This window comes from Brassica napus, chromosome A6 (assembly GCF_020379485.1).
Source record: "Brassica napus cultivar Da-Ae chromosome A6, Da-Ae, whole genome shotgun sequence".
In the NCBI taxonomy this organism is placed as follows: Eukaryota; Viridiplantae; Streptophyta; class Magnoliopsida; order Brassicales; family Brassicaceae; genus Brassica; species Brassica napus.
This window is the reverse complement of record NC_063439.1, coordinates 754,276-772,238: the sequence shown is the minus strand read 5'-3', so window position 1 is coordinate 772,238 and position 17,963 is coordinate 754,276. Positions and strand designations below refer to the sequence as shown.

General features: G+C 29.7%; 1 protein-coding gene across 1 annotated transcript; it reads right to left on the bottom strand.

The window, feature by feature from the left end:
* Positions 1-12,393: 12,393 nt before the first annotated feature.
* On the bottom strand, positions 12,394-13,973 carry LOC125610066 (peptide methionine sulfoxide reductase B1, chloroplastic-like). The gene is made up of 5 exons (XM_048781751.1): positions 13,677-13,973; positions 13,098-13,209; positions 12,937-13,002; positions 12,668-12,865; positions 12,394-12,568 (listed from the first exon to the last, which is right to left on the bottom strand). Exons 1-5 carry the CDS (start codon positions 13,870-13,872, stop codon positions 12,526-12,528), a joined length of 615 nt encoding a protein of 204 aa, XP_048637708.1. The 5' UTR covers positions 13,873-13,973; the 3' UTR covers positions 12,394-12,525.
* Between the last annotated feature and the right edge of the window lie 3,990 nt (positions 13,974-17,963).

Below are 17,963 nucleotides of genomic sequence, written 5' to 3'. Positions count from 1 at the left end.
TTTGAAAAATTTTTAACATATTCTACATTTTGTATTTTAATGTAATGATTCAACTCTTTTTCATGGTAAATGAGCATCGTTCAATGGTTTTTATCAATTAATTTAGTAAAACTTCATAATACCTCCTAAATCGATGGAATAACCACTATAAAGTTATTATTTCTTGATAAACGGAGAGCACAAAGGCTCCAAACTCTTTGAACATCATCATATGTTAGTTCAGGATGCAATAGGCATTAAAACAATATTGTCATTTTTTGAAATTTCTCAAAATCTATGGGCTAACCCCTACAAAAATATTGAGTTTTTGGTAAATACTTTATATACTGAAGCCTATAATCTTAGTGTTGTTTTAAAATTTTACCATATTCTACATTTGTATTAATGTATGCTAAACTCTTTTCATGGTAAATGAGCATCGTTCAATTGTTTTATCAATTAATTTAGTAAAACTTCATAATACCCTAAATCGATGGAATAACCACTATAAAATTATTATTTTCTTGATAAACGGAGAGACAAAGGCTCCAAACCTCTTTGAACATCATCATATGTTAGTTCAGGATGCAACTAGGCATTAAACAATATTGTCATATTTTTTGAAATTTTCTCAAAATCTATGGGCTAACCCTACAAAAATATGAGTTTTTGGTAAATACTTTATATACTGAAGCCTATAATCTTTAGTGTGTTTTAAAATTTCTACCATATTCTACATTTGTATTATGTATGCTAAACTCTTTTCATGGTAAATGAGCATCGTTCAATTGTTTTTATCAATTAATTTAGTAAACTTCATAATACCCCCTAAATCGATGGAATAACCACTATAAAATTATTATTTTCTTGATAAACGGAGAGCACAAAGGCTCCAAACCTCTTTGAACATCATCATATGTTAGTTCAGGATGCAACTAGGCATTAAAACAATATTGTCATATTTTTTGAAATTTTCTCAAAATCTATGGGCTAACCCCTACAAAAATATTGAGTTTTTGGTAAATACTTTATATACTGAAGCCTATAATCTTAGTGTTGTTTTAAAATTTCTACCATATTCTACATTTGTATTAATGTATGCTAAACTCTTTTTCATGGTAAATGAGCATCGTTCAATGTTTTTATCAATTAATTTAGTAAAACTTCATAATACTCCCTAAATCGATGGAATAACCACTATAAAATATTATTTTCTTGATAAACGGAGAGCACAAAGGCTCCAAACCTCTTTGAACATCATCATATGTTAGTCAGGATGCAACTAGGCATTAAAACAATATTGTCATATTTTTTGAAATTTTCTCAAAATCTATGGGCTAACCCCTACAAAAATATTGAGTTTTTGGTAAATACTTTATATACTGAAGCCTATAATCTTTAGTGTTGTTTTAAAATTTATACCATATTCTACATTTGTATTAATGTATGCTAAACTCTTTTTCATGTAAATGAGCATCGTTCAATGGTTTTATCAATTAATTTAGTAAAACTTCATAATACCTCCTAAATCGATGGAATAACCACTATAAAATTATTATTTTCTTGATAAACGGAGACGACAAAGGCTCCAAACCTCTTTGAACATCATCATATGTTAGTGCAGGATGCAACTAGGCATTAAAACAATATTGTCATATTTTTGAAATTTTCTCAAAATCTATGGGCTAACCCCTACAAAAATATTGAGTTTTGGTAAATACTTTATATACTGAAGCCTATAATCTTTAGTGTTGTTTTAAATTTCTACCATATTCTACATTTGTATTAATGTATGCTAAACTCTTTTTCATGTAAATGAGCATCGTTCAATGGTTTTTATCAATTAATTTAGTAAAACTTCATAATACCTCTAAATCGATGGAATAACCACTATAAAATTATTATTTCTTGATAAACGGAGAGCACAAAGGCTCCAAACCTCTTTGAACATCATCATATGTTAGTGCAGGATGCAACTAGGCATTAAAACAATATTGTCATATTTTTTGAAATTTTCTCAAAATCTATGGGCTAACCCCTACAAAAATATTGAGTTTTTGGTAAATACTTTATATACTGAAGCCTATAATCTTTAGTGTTGTTTTAAAATTTCTACCATATTCTACATTTGTATTAATGTATGCTAAACTCTTTTTCATGCAAAATGAGCATCGTTCAATGGTTTTTATCAATTAATTTAGTAAAACTTCATAATACCTCCTAAATCGATGGAATAACCACTATAAAATTATTATTTTCTTGATAAACGGAGAGCACAAAGGCTCCAACCTCTTTGAACATCATCATATGTTAGTGCAGGATGCAACTAGGCATTAAAACAATATTGTCATATTTTTTGAAATTTTCTCAAAATCTATGGGCTAACCCCTACAAAAATATTGAGTTTTTGGTAAATACTTTATATACTGAAGCCTATAATCTTTAGTGTTGTTTTAAAATTTCTACCATATTCTACATTTGTATTAATGTATGCTAAACTCTTTTTCATGGTAAATGAGCATCGTTCAATTGTTTTTATCAATTAATTTAGTAAAACTTCATAATACCCCCTAAATCGATGGAATAACCACTATAAAATTATTATTTTCTTGATAAACGGAGAGCACAAAGGCTCCAAACCTCTTTGAACATCATCATATGTTAGTGCAGGATGCAACTAGGCATTAAAACAATATTGTCATATTTTTTGAAATTTTCTCAAAATCTATGGGCTAACCCTTACAAAATATTGAGTTTTTGGTAAATACTTTATATACTGAAGCCTATAATCTTTAGTGTTGTTTTAAAATTTCTACCATATTCTACATTTGTATTAATGTATGCTAAACTCTTTTTCATGCAAATGAGCATCGTTCAATGGTTTTTATCAATTAATTTAGTAAAACTTCATAATACCTCCTAAATCGATGGAATAACCACTATAAAATTATTATTTTCTTGATAAACGGAGAGCACAAAGGCTCCAAACCTCTTTGAACATCATCATATGTTAGTTCAGGATGCAACTAGGCATTAAAACAATATTGTCATATTTTTTGAAATTTTCTCAAAATCTATGGGCTAACCCCTACAAAAATATTGAGTTTTTGGTAAATACTTTATATACTGAAGCCTATAATCTTTAGTGTTGTTTTAAAATTTCTACCATATTCTACATTTGTATTAATGTATGCTAAACTCTTTTTCATGGTAAATGAGCATCGTTCAATGGTTTTTATCAATTAATTTAGTAAAACTTCATAATACCTCTAAATCGATGGAATAACCACTATAAAATTATTATTTTCTTGATAAACGGAGAGCACAAAGGCTCCAAACCTCTTTGAACATCATCATATGTTAGTGCAGGATGCAACTAGGCATTAAAACAATATTGTCATATTTTTTGAAATTTTCTCAAAATCTATGGGCTAACCCCTACAAAAATATTGAGTTTTGGTAAATACTTTATATACTGAAGCCTATAATCTTTAGTGTTGTTTTGAAATTTCTACCATATTCTACATTTGTATTAATGTATGCTTAACTCTTTTTCATGCAAAATGAGCATCGTTCAATGGTTTTATCAATTAATTTAGTAAAACTTCATAATACCTCCTAAATCGATGGAATAACCACTATAAAATTATTATTTTCTTGATAAACGGAGAGCACAAAGGCTCCAAACCTCTTTGAACATCATCATATGTTAGTGCAGGATGCAACTAGGCATTAAAACAATATTGTCATATTTTTTGAAATTTTCTCAAAATCTATGGGCTAACCCCTACAAAAATATTGAGTTTTGGTAAATACTTTATATACTGAAGCCTATAATCTTTAGTGTTGTTTTAAAATTTCTACCATATTCTACATTTGTATTAATGTATGCTAAACTCTTTTTCATGGTAAATGAGCATCGTTCAATTGTTTTTATCAATTAATTTAGTAAAACTTCATAATACCCCCTAAATCGATGGAATAACCACTATAAAATTATTATTTTCTTGATAAACGGAGAGCACAAAGGCTCCAAACCTCTTTGAACATCATCATATGTTAGTGCAGGATGCAACTAGGCATTAAAACAATATTGTCATATTTTTTGAAATTTTCTCAAAATCTATGGGCTAACCCCTACAAAAATATTGAGTTTTTGGTAAATACTTTATATACTGAAGCCTATAATCTTTAGTGTTGTTTTAAAATTTCTACCATATTCTACATTTGTATTAATGTATGCTAAACTCTTTTTCATGGTAAATGAGCATCGTTCAATGGTTTTTATCAATTAATTTAGTAAAACTTCATAATACCTCCTAAATCGATGGAATAACCACTATAAATTATTATTTTCTTGATAAACGGAGAGCACAAAGGCTCCAAACCTCTTTGAACATCATCATATGTTAGTTCAGGATGCAACTAGGCATTAAAACAATATTGTCATATTTTTTGAAATTTTCTCAAAATCTATGGGCTAACCCCTACAAAAATATTGAGTTTTTGGTAAATACTTTATATACTGAAGCCTATAATCTTTAGTGTTGTTTTAAAATTTCTACCATATTCTACATTTGTATTAATGTATGCTAAACTCTTTTTCATGGTAAATGAGCATCGTTCAATGTTTTTATCAATTAATTTAGTAAAACTTCATAATACCCCTAAATCGATGGAATAACCACTATAAAATTATTATTTTCTTGATAAACGGAGAGCACAAAGGCTCCAAACCTCTTTGAACATCATCATATGTTAGTTCAGGATGCAACTAGGCATTAAAACAATATTGTCATATTTTTTGAAATTTTCTCAAAATCTATGGGCTAACCCCTACAAAAATATTGAGTTTTTGGTAAATACTTTATATACTGAAGCCTATAATCTTTAGTGTTGTTTTAAAATTTCTACCATATTCTACATTTGTATTAATGTATGCTAAACTCTTTTCATGGTAAATGAGCATCGTTCAATTGTTTTTATCAATTAATTTAGTAAAACTTCATAATACCCCTAAATCGATGGAATAACCAATATAAAATTATTATTTTCTTGATAAACGGAGAGCACAAAGGCTCCAAACCTCTTTGAACATCATCATATGTTAGTTCAGGATGCAACTAGGCATTAAAACAATATTGTCATATTTTTTGAAATTTTCTCAAAATCTATGGGCTAACCCCTACAAAAATATTGAGTTTTTGGTAAATACTTTATATACTGAAGCCTATAATCTTTAGTGTTGTTTTAAAATTTATACCATATTCTACATTTGTATTAATGTATGCTAAACTCTTTTTCATGGTAAATGAGCATCGTTCAATGGTTTTTATCAATTAATTTAGTAAAACTTCATAATACTCCCTAAATCGATGGAATAACCACTATAAAATTATTATTTTCTTGATAAACGGAGAGCACAAAGGCTCCAAACCTCTTTGAACATCATCATATGTTAGTTCAGGATGCAACTAGGCATTAAAACAATATTGTCATATTTTTTGAAATTTTCTCAAAATCTATGGGCTAACCCCTACAAAAATATTGAGTTTTTGGTAAATACTTTATATACTGAAGCCTATAATCTTTAGTGTTGTTTTAAAATTTCTACCATATTCTACATTTGTATTAATGTATGCTAAACTCTTTTTCATGGTAAATGAGCATCGTTCAATTATTTTTATCAATTAATTTAGTAAAACTTCATAATACCCCCTAAATCGATGGAATAACCACTATAAAATTATTATTTTCTTGATAAACGGAGAGCACAAAGGCTTCAAACCTCTTTGAACATCATCATATGTTAGTTCAGGATGCAACTAGGCATTAAAACAATATTGTCATATTTTTTGAAATTTTCTCAAAATCTATGGGCTAACCCTTACAAAATATTGAGTTTTTGGTAAATACTTTATATACTGAAGCCTATAATCTTTAGTGTTGTTTTAAAATTTCTACCATATTCTACATTTGTATTAATGTATGCTAAACTCTTTTCATGGTAAATGAGCATCGTTCAATTGTTTTTATCAATTAATTTAGTAAAACTTCATAATACCCCCTAAATCGATGGAATAACCACTATAAAATTATTATTTTCTTGATAAACGGAGAGCACAAAGGCTCCAAACCTCTTTGAACATCATCATATGTTAGTTCAGGATGCAACTAGGCATTAAAACAATATTGTCATATTTTTTGAAATTTTCTCAAAATCTATGGGCTAACCCCCTACAAAAATATTGAGTTTTTGGTAAATACTTTGTATACTGAAGCCTATAATCTTTAGTGTTGTTTTAAAATTTATACCATATTCTACATTTGTATTAATGTATGCTAAACTCTTTTTCATGGTAAATGAGCATCGTTCAATGGTTTTTATCAATTAATTTAGTAAAACTTCATAATACTCCCTAAATCGATGGAATAACCACTATAAAATTATTATTTTCTTGATAAACGGAGAGCACAAAGGCTCCAAACCTCTTTGAACATCATCATATGTTAGTGCAGGATGCAACTAGGCATTAAAACAATATTGTCATATTTTTTGAAATTTTCTCAAAATCTATGGGCTAACCCCTACAAAAATATTGAGTTTTTGGTAAATACTTTGTATACTGAAGCCTATAATCTTTAGTGTTGTTTTAAAATTTCTACCATATTCTACATTTGTATTAATGTATGCTAAACTCTTTTTCATGGTAAATGAGCATCGTTCAATTGTTTTTATCAATTAATTTAGTAAAACTTCATAATACCCCCTAAATCGATGGAATAACCAATATAAAATTATTATTTTCTTGATAAACGGAGAGCACAAAGGCTCCAAACCTCTTTGAACATCATCATATGTTAGTTCAGGATGCAACTAGGCATTAAAACAATATTGTCATATTTTTTGAAATTTTCTCAAAATCTATGGGCTAACCCCTACAAAAATATTGAGTTTTTGGTAAATACTTTATATACTGAAGCCTATAATCTTTAGTGTTGTTTTAAAATTTCAACCATATTCTACATTTGTATTAATGTATGCTAAACTCTTTTTCATGCAAAATGAGCATCGTTCAATGGTTTTATCAATTAATTTAGTAAAACTTCATAATACCTCCTAAATCGATGGAATAACCACTATAAAATTATTATTTCTTGATAAACGGAGAGCACAAAGGCTCCAAACCTCTTTGAACATCATCATATGTTAGTTCAGGATGCAACTAGGCATTAAAACAATATTTTATTTTTTGAAATTTTCTCAAAATCTATGGGCTAACCCCTACAAAAATATTGAGTTTTTGGTAAATACTTTGTATACTGAAGCCTATAATCTTTAGTGTTGTTTTAAAATTTATACCATATTCTACATTTGTATTAATGTATGCTAAACTCTTTTTCATGCAAGATGAGCATCGTTCAATGGTTTTTATCAATTAATTTAGTAAAACTTCATAATACCTCCTAAATCGATGGAATAACCACTATAAAATTATTATTTTCTTGATAAACGGAGACGACAAAGGCTTCAAACCTCTTTGAACATCATCATATGTTAGTGCAGGATGCAACTAGGCATTAAAACAATATTGTCATATTTTTTGAAATTTTCTCAAAATCTATGGGCTAACCCCTACAAAAATATTGAGTTTTTGGTAAATACTTTATATACTGAAGCCTATAATCTTTAGTGTTGTTTTGAAATTTCTACCATATTCTACATTTGTATTAATGTATGCTAAACTCTTTTTCATGCAAAATGAGCATCGTTCAATGGTTTTTATCAATTAATTTAGTAAAACTTCATAATACCTCTTAAATCGATGGAATAACCACTATAAAGTTATTATTTTCTTGATAAACGGAGAGCACAAAGGCTCCAAACCTCTTTGAACATCATCATATGTTAGTTCAGGATGGAACTAGGCATTAAAACAATATTGTCATATTTTTTGAAATTTTCTCAAAATCTATGGGCTAACCCCTACAAAAATATTGAGTTTTTGGTAAATACTTTATATACTGAAGCCTATAATCTTTAGTGTTGTTTTAAAATTTCTACCATATTCTACATTTGTATTAATGTATGCTTAACTCTTTTTCATGCAAAATGAGCATCGTTCAATGGTTTTTATCAATTAATTTAGTAAAACTTCATAATACCTCCTAAATCGATGGAATAACCACTATAAAGTTATTATTTTCTTGATAAACGGAGAGCACAAAGGCTCCAAACCTCTTTGAACATCATCATATGTTAGTTCAGGATGCAACTAGGCATTAAAACAATATTTTTCATATTTTTTGAAATTTTCTCAAAATCTATGGGCTAACCCCTACAAAAATATTGAGTTTTTGGTAAATACTTTATATACTGAAGCCTATAATCTTTAGTGTTGTTTTAAAATTTCTACCATATTCTACATTTGTATTAATGTATGCTAAACTCTTTTTCATGGTAAATGAGCAAAATTCAATTATTTTTATCAATTAATTTACTAAAACTTCATAATACCCCCTAAATCGATGGAATAACCAATATAAAATTATTATTTTCTTGATAAACGGAGAGCACAAAGGCTCCAAACCTCTTTGAACATCATCATATGTTAGTTCAAGATGCAACTAGGCATTAAAACAATATTGTCACATTTTTTGAAATTTTCTCAAAATCTATGGGCTAACCCCTACAAAAATATTGAGTTTTTGGTAAATACTTTGTATACTGAAGCTTATAATCTTTAGTGTTGTTTTAAAATTTCTACCATATTCTACATTTGTATTAATGTATGCTAAACTCTTTTTCATGGTAAATGAGCATCATTCAATTATTTTTATCAATTAATTTAGTAAAACTTCATAATACCCCCTAAATCGATGGAATAACCAATATAAAATTATTATTTTCTTGATAAACGGAGAGCACAAAGGCTCCAAACCTCTTTGAACATCATCATATGTTAGTTCAGGATGCAACTAGGCATTAAAACAATATTGTTATATTTTTTGAAATTTTCTCAAAATCTATGGGCTAACCCCTACAAAAATATTGAGTTTTTGGTAAATACTTTGTATACTGAAGCTTATAATCTTTAGTGTTGTTTTAAAATTTATACCATATTCTACATTTGTATTAATGTATGCTAAACTCTTTTTCATGGTAAATGAGCATTGTTCAATGGTTTTTATCAATTAATTTAGTAAAACTTCATAATACTCCCTAAATCGATGGAATAACCACTATAAAGTTATTATTTTCTTGATAAACGGAGAGCACAAAGGCTCCAAACCTCTTTGAACATCATCATATGTTAGTTAAGGATGCAACTAGGCATTAAAACAATATTCTCATATTTTTTGAAATTTTCTCAAAATCTATGGGCTAACTCCTACAAAAATATTGAGTTTTTGGTAAATACTTTGTATACTGAAGCTTATAATCTTTAGTGTTGTTTTAAAATTTATACCATATTCTACATTTGTATTAATGTATGCTAAACACTTTTTCATGGTAAATGAGCATCGTTCAATGGTTTTTATCAGTTAATTTAGTAAAACTTCATAATACTCCCTAAATCGATGGAATAACCACTATAAAGTTATTATTTTCTTGATAAACGGAGTCAAAAAAGCTCCAAACCTCTTTGAACATCATTATATGTTAGTTCAGGATGCAACTAGGTATTAAAACAATATTGTCATATTTTTTGAAATATTCTCAAAATCTATGGGCTAACCCTTACAAAAATATTGAGTTTTTGGTAAATACTTTATATACTGAAGCCTATAATCTTTAGTGTTGTTTTAAAATTTCAACCATATTCTACATTTGTATTAATGTATTCTAAACTCTTTTTCATGCAAAATGAGCATCGTTCAATGGTTTTTATCAATTAATTTAGTAAAACTTCATAATACCTCCTAAATCGATGCAATAACCACTATAAAATTATTATTTTCTTGATAAACGGAGAGCAAAAAGGCTCCAAACCTCTTTGAACATCATCATATGTTAGTTCAGGATGCAACTAGCCATTAAAATAATATTTTCATATTTTTTGAAATTTTCTCAAAATCTATGGGCTAACTAACCCTACAAAAATATTGAGTTTTTAGTAAATACTTTGTATACTGAAGCCTATAATCTTTAGTGTTGTTTTAAAATTTATACCATATTCTACATTTGTATTAATGTATGCTAAACTGTTTTTCATGCAAAATGAGCATCGTTCAATGGTTTTTATCAATTAATTTAGTAAAACTTCATAATACCTCCTAATTCGATGGAATAACCACTATAAAATTATTATTTTTTTGATAAACGGAGACGACAAAGGCTTCAAACCTCTTTGAACATCATCATATGTTAGTGCAGGATGCAACTAGACATTAAAACAATATTGTCATATTTTTTAAAATTTTCTAAAAATCAATGGGCTAACCCCTACAAAAATATTGAGTTTTTGGTAAATACTTTATATACTGAAGCCTATAATCTTTAGTGTTGTTTTAAAATTTCTACCATATTCTACATTTGTATTAATGTATGCTTAACTCTTTTTCATGCAAAATGAGCATCGTTCAAAGGTTTTTATCAATTAATTTAGTAAAACTTCATAATACTCCCTAAATCGATGGAATAACCACTATAAAGTTATTATTTTCTTGATAAACGGAGACGAAAAAAGCTCCAAACCTCTTTGAACATCATCATATGTTAGTGCAGGATGCAACTAGGCACTAAAACAATATTGTCATATTTTTTGAAATTTTCTAAAAATCAATGGGCTAACCCCTACAAAAATATTGAGTTTTTGGTAAATACTTTATATACTGAAGCCTATAATCTTTAGTGTTGTTTTGAAATTTCTACCATATTCTACATTTGTATTAATGTATGCTTAACTCTTTTTCATGCAAAATGAGCATCGTTCAAGGGTTTTTATCAATTAATTTAGTAAAACTTCATAATACCTCCTAAATCGATGGAATAACCACTATAAAATTATTATTTTCTTGATAAACGGAGAGCACAAAGGCTCCAAACCTCTTTGAACATCATCATATGTTAGTTCAGAAAGAGAGAATTTTTGTTATTTTATTATTACTTTTGAACGACTTTGGAAAATTACACATAAGTCCCATTAGTTTATTTTATCCCACTGGTTCCCCAAAGTTTTATATTTCCAACAACAATAGTCTTTGTCAAACATAATTACATTTATTTGTTTGTTTGTTTGTTTGTTTGTTTGTCAACAACTCTCAAGTTGAATCCCAACACTACTAGTTTACCACATTCATTTATTTTTTGAAAAAATGGTTTCACATAACACTAGTACAACTTTTCTTCCTAAATAATCACAAAGAGAAAAAGTCTCAAAATAACATTAAATTTATAAAAAAAAAATTGAAAACAAAAATTGAATTTGGATTTAGTGATTATAATTTAATATGCAAAGCATAGAGATTCAGTTGAAATGATTAGATTTTAAAGTAATTTAGTTATTTTAACTTAAAACTATATGGGAGGTACATCCCACATATAGTTATTTCTCTGTGTATTCAGATGGACCGTAAACAATAGGTCCATATCCGTGTGGCTACATGTGGAACTAATAATTTTACACTAGAAGGGAATCAATTTCTAATCTGAACTAACAGAGCAACTCTTTCTCTATCGATTTTCACTAGACCACCACGATGTGGTTAGCTATTTTAACTTAAATAATATTATCACGGAATAATTTGTTTCTTATGTACTATTTATTTTTAATGTCATTAAAAATGTGATATGTAAAGAATTACCCATTTTAATGTTAGGTATACTAATTTTCAACCTATTTTGTAATTAGCATTTTATCCTTGCTGATTTGCTGGGAGTAGACAAAAAAAAAAAAAAAAAAAAAAAAAGAAGCTAAACTGAACAGAATAAAATAAAGAAAAACTAAATGTCTCTCCTCCAAGTAAGATTTACATCAAAGCTCAGCTTCAAGAACCTTCAAGCTATCAAGAAACTTTTTCTCGACTTTCTCTTGTTCTTCTCCTTTCTTGTTTCCCCATATCTCCCTTCCTCGTCAAACGAAATCTACATCATGGCGCATAATGGATAGAGAACCCAATATGAAAAACACATGCAAGCAGCACAAAACATAGGAACTAAAACTGAACTCAACTCCTTTCTCTCTCGAGGCTATCTTCGTCCTCATGCTCTTGCTCAGAAATCAAAACCAACTTTCCCATTTTCTTTCCCCATTGTTGGTTTGGTTCTACAATACTCTCACCATATAACAATATATATATATACACTCATGTATAATAGTTGAGAAGTGATAATGGTGAAGGCGTGGGAAAGGGATTGGATTAGATAAACTTAAGAATGTGCTGTCCATACGATAGTGGAGTCAACTCAAAAAGCTTATAACTGTTCTGTTCTCCTGTGTATTTATTACATGTGATTACAATGTTTTCATCAATACAAGGAGGACCATAGTAAAACGAAACTATATTATATAATACATGAATAATCCTTTGTACCAGAAACTCTCATTCTCTTGTTCTCTCCAATGACTCAAGTTTCAGAGCAGCACTACACGAAAGGCAAAGAAACATGAAACATGAACTTTTGAGTTTGCTAAGTCTTTAGGAATCTTGAAAAAATAAGCCCTGCGGGATTTAAATTTCAAACCTGTTGAGGCAATATCGTTTTCCGGTTGGTCGTGGACCGTCATCGAAGACATGACCAAGATGGGCGTTACAAACAGCACAGATAACTTCTTGTCTAGGCATGAAGATGATAGAGAGGTCCAGCTTTGACTTCACATTGTTTCCAATAGGTTGGTAATACGATGGCCACCCGGTTCCACTATCAAACTTTGTTGATGAGCTGCAAGAAAATTATCCAATCATTGATCACAATGCATCATCATTAACGAGTTTGAGAAAATAGTAGCTTACTCAAACAGTGGCGTGTCGCAACAGATACATTTGTATACTCCTGGGGTCTTTGTATTCCAATACTCACTGATTAAATGTAAAAAGACAAAGAACAAAGTCGTTACAGTGAGTGAAGAAATATTGTAATAGTGTGTACTTGGATGAACAAGACATGTGCATACCCAGTGAAAGCTCTCTCTGTTCCCTTCTGTCTGGTGATGTAATACTGTTCTGGTGTTAGCCGTTTCTTCCACTCACCTTCACTTATTGAAGCAAAGTCACTCTTTGCAGCTTCTGCACATCATTGTATCTCTCAAATCTTAGGGTTTAATTTGCTTACTAAACTGATCTAAAGTAACAACACTCTCAACAACAGCTACATGAAAAATGCAAAGCTCTGGTTGGTTATAACATCCTTCATATCTTTAACCTAATCCTCAAAACTGATTGAGTGTGACGCAAGTAAACATTCCATACCTAATCTTTCTTTCAGAACATCATAATCATCAAATCACAACCTTTGGATAAGCTCTCTATCAGGTAATGAAAATGCAAAGCTTTGATTGGTTAAAACATTCTACACCTCTTTGATCAAATATTCTCATAACCGATTGAGTGTGACCCAAGTAAAAACTCCTGACCTAGTCTCTCTTTCAAAACATCACAATCATCAAAGCATAACCTTTTAATAAAGCGAAATCAAACATATTTTTAGATTATAAGATAGATATAGTAAACAATAAGAGACGAAAGAACAGAACCTTGGACGTTGTCTGATTTCTGAGAAGAGTTAAAGGAACCCATGGAACACCGAAGAAGAACAGAGAGATTCAAGTTTCTGGGTTTTGTAAGAGAACGACAAGCGAATCCGGAGAGACTCGGTTTGGAGATTGAATCGAGCTTTGTTCTCGCTGAGACGAAACGTGACTGAATGGTGAAACAACTAGAAGAAGCCATCTTTCTTTGAATACTGTTTCGATTTTGAAGTCTTCTTCTATGACATCCACGAAATGGAGAATGTTACAGAAGGAGAACACGTGGCACGTTGAGGATGCGAGATGACATCTGGAACTCTAGCTGCCACGTCGAAACCAATTATTGGGCTTTTTAGCTATGGTAATAGGCCCATTAACTTAACCGAGACGCTTTTACTTCGAGTGAGAAGTAATTGGGCAACGAAAGCAATTCTGATTCGGTTTATTCCGGTTTGCTTTGTCCACATCTAAGAAAAACGATTTGATTTAAAAGCATTTATGCACCAAGATACGGTTTGAAAGAGGGGAAGGATGTAATGTTGGCATAAGACATAACTCTTGTCCCATTCTACAGTTATATCATACTATCGATGATATTGATTCACTGTAGAAATTAACGCACAGAAGTTACATTTGATGTAACTGTAAAAATGAAGTAAAAAATTTGAACGTATTTCTATGGTCATATTCTACTGGTTAGAAAATAAAACTTTAGTAAATATAGTTCCTACAACTATTTTATTAGTTGGACTCTAACTGTACAAAAATTCTATAAAATTTATTTTATAAGATTCTTTTGATGTAGTTGTATTTACTAAAAGTTAAATGAAAAAGTAAATATATTGTTACAACAATATAATTTCTACAATTTACCAAATATATAAAACTTTTACAGTTTTTTTTTTTGAATTATACCTTTTAAAACTAATATAAAGCATTATTATAATTTTAAATATTGCGGATAAAATTTAAAAAATAAATACAGCTTCTACATCCAACCCTGATCTGACTCTAATAATTGTAAATTTAAAATATGTAAATTCTGATGAACTTACTAAAACCAACATTAAACAGCTAAATAAACTAATCGAATCTGATGGATTGTATCAGAATAGATATAGTCTTATCATTCATAATCAACATCCATATGTGTGAGTTTTTGTTAATTCAAAAATAATAATTTATGACATTTCAAGAGATTTTAAAATAATCTCAATGATTGTTTGCTAGATGATGAAATGTTAAAACTTTTTTTTGTAGAGTGATAGTTGCAATAAAATATTTCTCTTTTTATATATTTAAATCTTGTTATATGAGTTCAGCCTCATATATTTAAATCTTGTTATATGAGTTTATGCTATAAGCCTATAACCAAAAAAACATCAAGAAAATTGAGGTAAATGCGTGTCTAAACCGTTGACAAAAAGAAAGGGTGTTTTCAATGTTCCGAAGAATCATATTATACTGTTGGTCGGACCGCGTTGGTATCTATTTTGTCAAGAACACGACATATCAGTATCTCATGATATGATCCATTAACAAATAAATAGAATCAAAACTACCTGTATCGCTTTAATTAGTATATCTATTTTTATATCGTCAGTAAGTAACAGCAAACGAGATCTCGTAGCATGAAAAGTTGTGCAATAAAACAAATCAAAATTCAAAAGTATAGTGTCCGTAATAAGAAGTCAGTTTTGTAGAACATGAATTAAAGGAAAAACAAAATTCCTATATATTCCATTATATCAACAAAGATATGAAATTAGTGGTATTTCTTCAAAAAAGCATAAATATTATAAAGAACCTTTCAATTTTTTATTGATACTTCCTTTACCATAAGATTATGAGTCCAAATGTCCATCCTCAGAGAAATATGGCACGTTGATTTCTTTTTACGATGCCTTTGAAGTTTGGAGTAGTGTGACTAGTCAGGTACGAATATTAACTATTCAGATAAAAGTGGAATTAGAACTCTATAATATAAGGTCAACCAATATTTAAAAATAATTATATTCTTCAATATACGGCTGTGGTCAAAATTCCCTTTTTGTTGCTTGCATGCACAATAAAACATGCATGAATAGGACTATTCGAAGAATAATATATCAAATGCCATATATGAAATTAGTTCACACAATCCTCGCAACATACGCCTATAAATACCTTTATCATGAGTAAGAGCCTGACCATAACAACATCACAAGATAAGGAGAAGATGTAGAGAAAAATAATGATGATGGTGAGGGTTTCTATTGGTATATCAGTCTTGCATGGAAAAATAGAGAATGATATTGAGCCAAAGATGACTTGCCGATTTTACCAACAAACCTAAAATTGATATTGGCTACCGGCAAGTCGATTTTGGCTCTGTTTCCTTCTCTTCTTTTCGATGTCAGACTCTAGATATCTATCTACATATCATCATCACTATCCTTGTGCTTATTAATACATTCATCATGAGTAAGAACCTTACCATGACAAGATCACAAGATAAGGAGAAGAGGTGGAGACAAATAATGATGATGGTGAGAGTTCTCTTTGTATCGAAGAGTCTTGCATAGAAAAATAGAGAATGATATTGAGCCAAAGATGACTTGCCGACTATACCAACCAATCTCATGAAACTGATATTGGTGACCGGCAAGTTGACTTTGGCTCTGTTTCCTTCCCTTCTTTTTGATGTAAGACTCTAGATATTAACCACATATATCATCATTATCCTGATTATGACTTGTAATTTCATTGACATGCGTTTCTCCCTATGCAAACATTTGATGAGTGTTAATAGCGTTTGCTCTTCTAGTTAGTTCCCTTATTTCAACTTTTCTCACCGCTAAATTTCCATCAGGTACTAACAGAAACAGTAATTTATTACTATGTTTGCTATTCTTATGAAGCATTTTGCAAGTAACCTGGTGGTGATTTCTCTCATGCCACTCTCTTTGATCTCTTCATATAAAATATTCAACGAATTTGGAGAAACTTATGGCCAGAGGCGGACGCAAGATTAGACGGACTGTGGCCAACGTACCGGTTCCATTTTTCAGAAAGAACAGATGGCGTGTTTGACTGTTTGGTTAAAACACTGACCCATACATATGTGTTTGGTCAAGCCGTCAAGGCAACGTCTCCGACAATATCTTGTAATGTAAAGGTCAAGGCTTTAGGAATCAGGGTTGCTTTTACATAATATTGCATGCCAACGAATGTAATTTGTTTATTAAGTATTTATTTTTTCTACATCTTTCTTTATTAGTTACTTTAAAGCAACAAATATATGACAACATTTAACCTGCTTCTGGCACTTGTGATTGCATTAGTGTTTCTCAGTTTTTCTGTTGTTAGTTGTGTTGTGAGAGAAAAGAGATGATACTTATATATATTGCTTTTTTTGTCAAATATATATATATATATATATATATATATATATTGCTTTAATACAGAAAAATAAACTAAAATCAGGAAATTATAAGTCCTAAATGAGTATCTAAGAAACAGTTGACAAAACAAAAAAGAGTGTTTTTATGCTCAGAAGAATCTTATCATATGTTTGGTCCGACCAAGTTGGTATCTATTTGTCTTATCAGAAATGACATATCAATATCTCATGATGTGAATGTGATCCATCAATGTATTGAACAAAACTAACTTTATTGATTTAATTAGTTTATCTGTTATTACCAATTAGTTTGTCGTTAATAATTAGCATCACGTACGAATGCGCCAGTTTGAGTTGCTTTCACGCAACGCACGGATAATCATCTGGTTTCTCGAAAGCGAAGGAAATAAACCGTTTATGTATAATTTTTTTTTTGATAATTTTTTTATAAAAACAACCCAAAAACGGAAATATGATTTCGATTACAAGTTTACAACCACTTGAACAAAGTACTCAATTTAAGTGACATCAATATCTATTAATTACAAGCCATCATGAGATATATATATCTCATTGTTTGATAAATACCAGACCTACGTACTAATTACATTCTAATATTCTATAGTTCAGGAAGGGATGAACTCAACGTTGGATCCTATAAAAATATAGGGAAAAATATATTAAATTCCTATACATAGGACATCGTCATGGAAGATTTAGTTTACATTCGTGTTCTTTAATTTGTCTTACAAAAAAAAAAATCTTACCTGGTTTTAAAGTGACCTAGTTGTGTTACACAAGTAACACAAATAGAAAGTGGCCTCGTTTTAAAGAAAGTTAAATGATAGCTTTGTATCACATGTATTCTTTTGCCATTGACAATATGATGAGTACGCAAATGGAAAATAACA

Excerpts from the sequence above, each read along its gene's own strand:
- LOC125610066 (XM_048781751.1), bottom strand. The coding sequence starts at position 13,872 with ATGGCTTCTTCTAGTTGTTTCACCATTCAGTCACGTTTCGTCTCAGCG. Across the intron at positions 13,210-13,676 it reads GAAATCAGACAACGTCCAAG|AAGCTGCAAAGAGTGACTTT; the intron begins GTTCTGTTCTTT and ends AATGATGTGCAG. Across the intron at positions 12,569-12,667 it reads AAACGATATTGCCTCAACAG|TGCTGCTCTGAAACTTGAGT; the intron begins GTTTGAAATTTA and ends CCTTTCGTGTAG.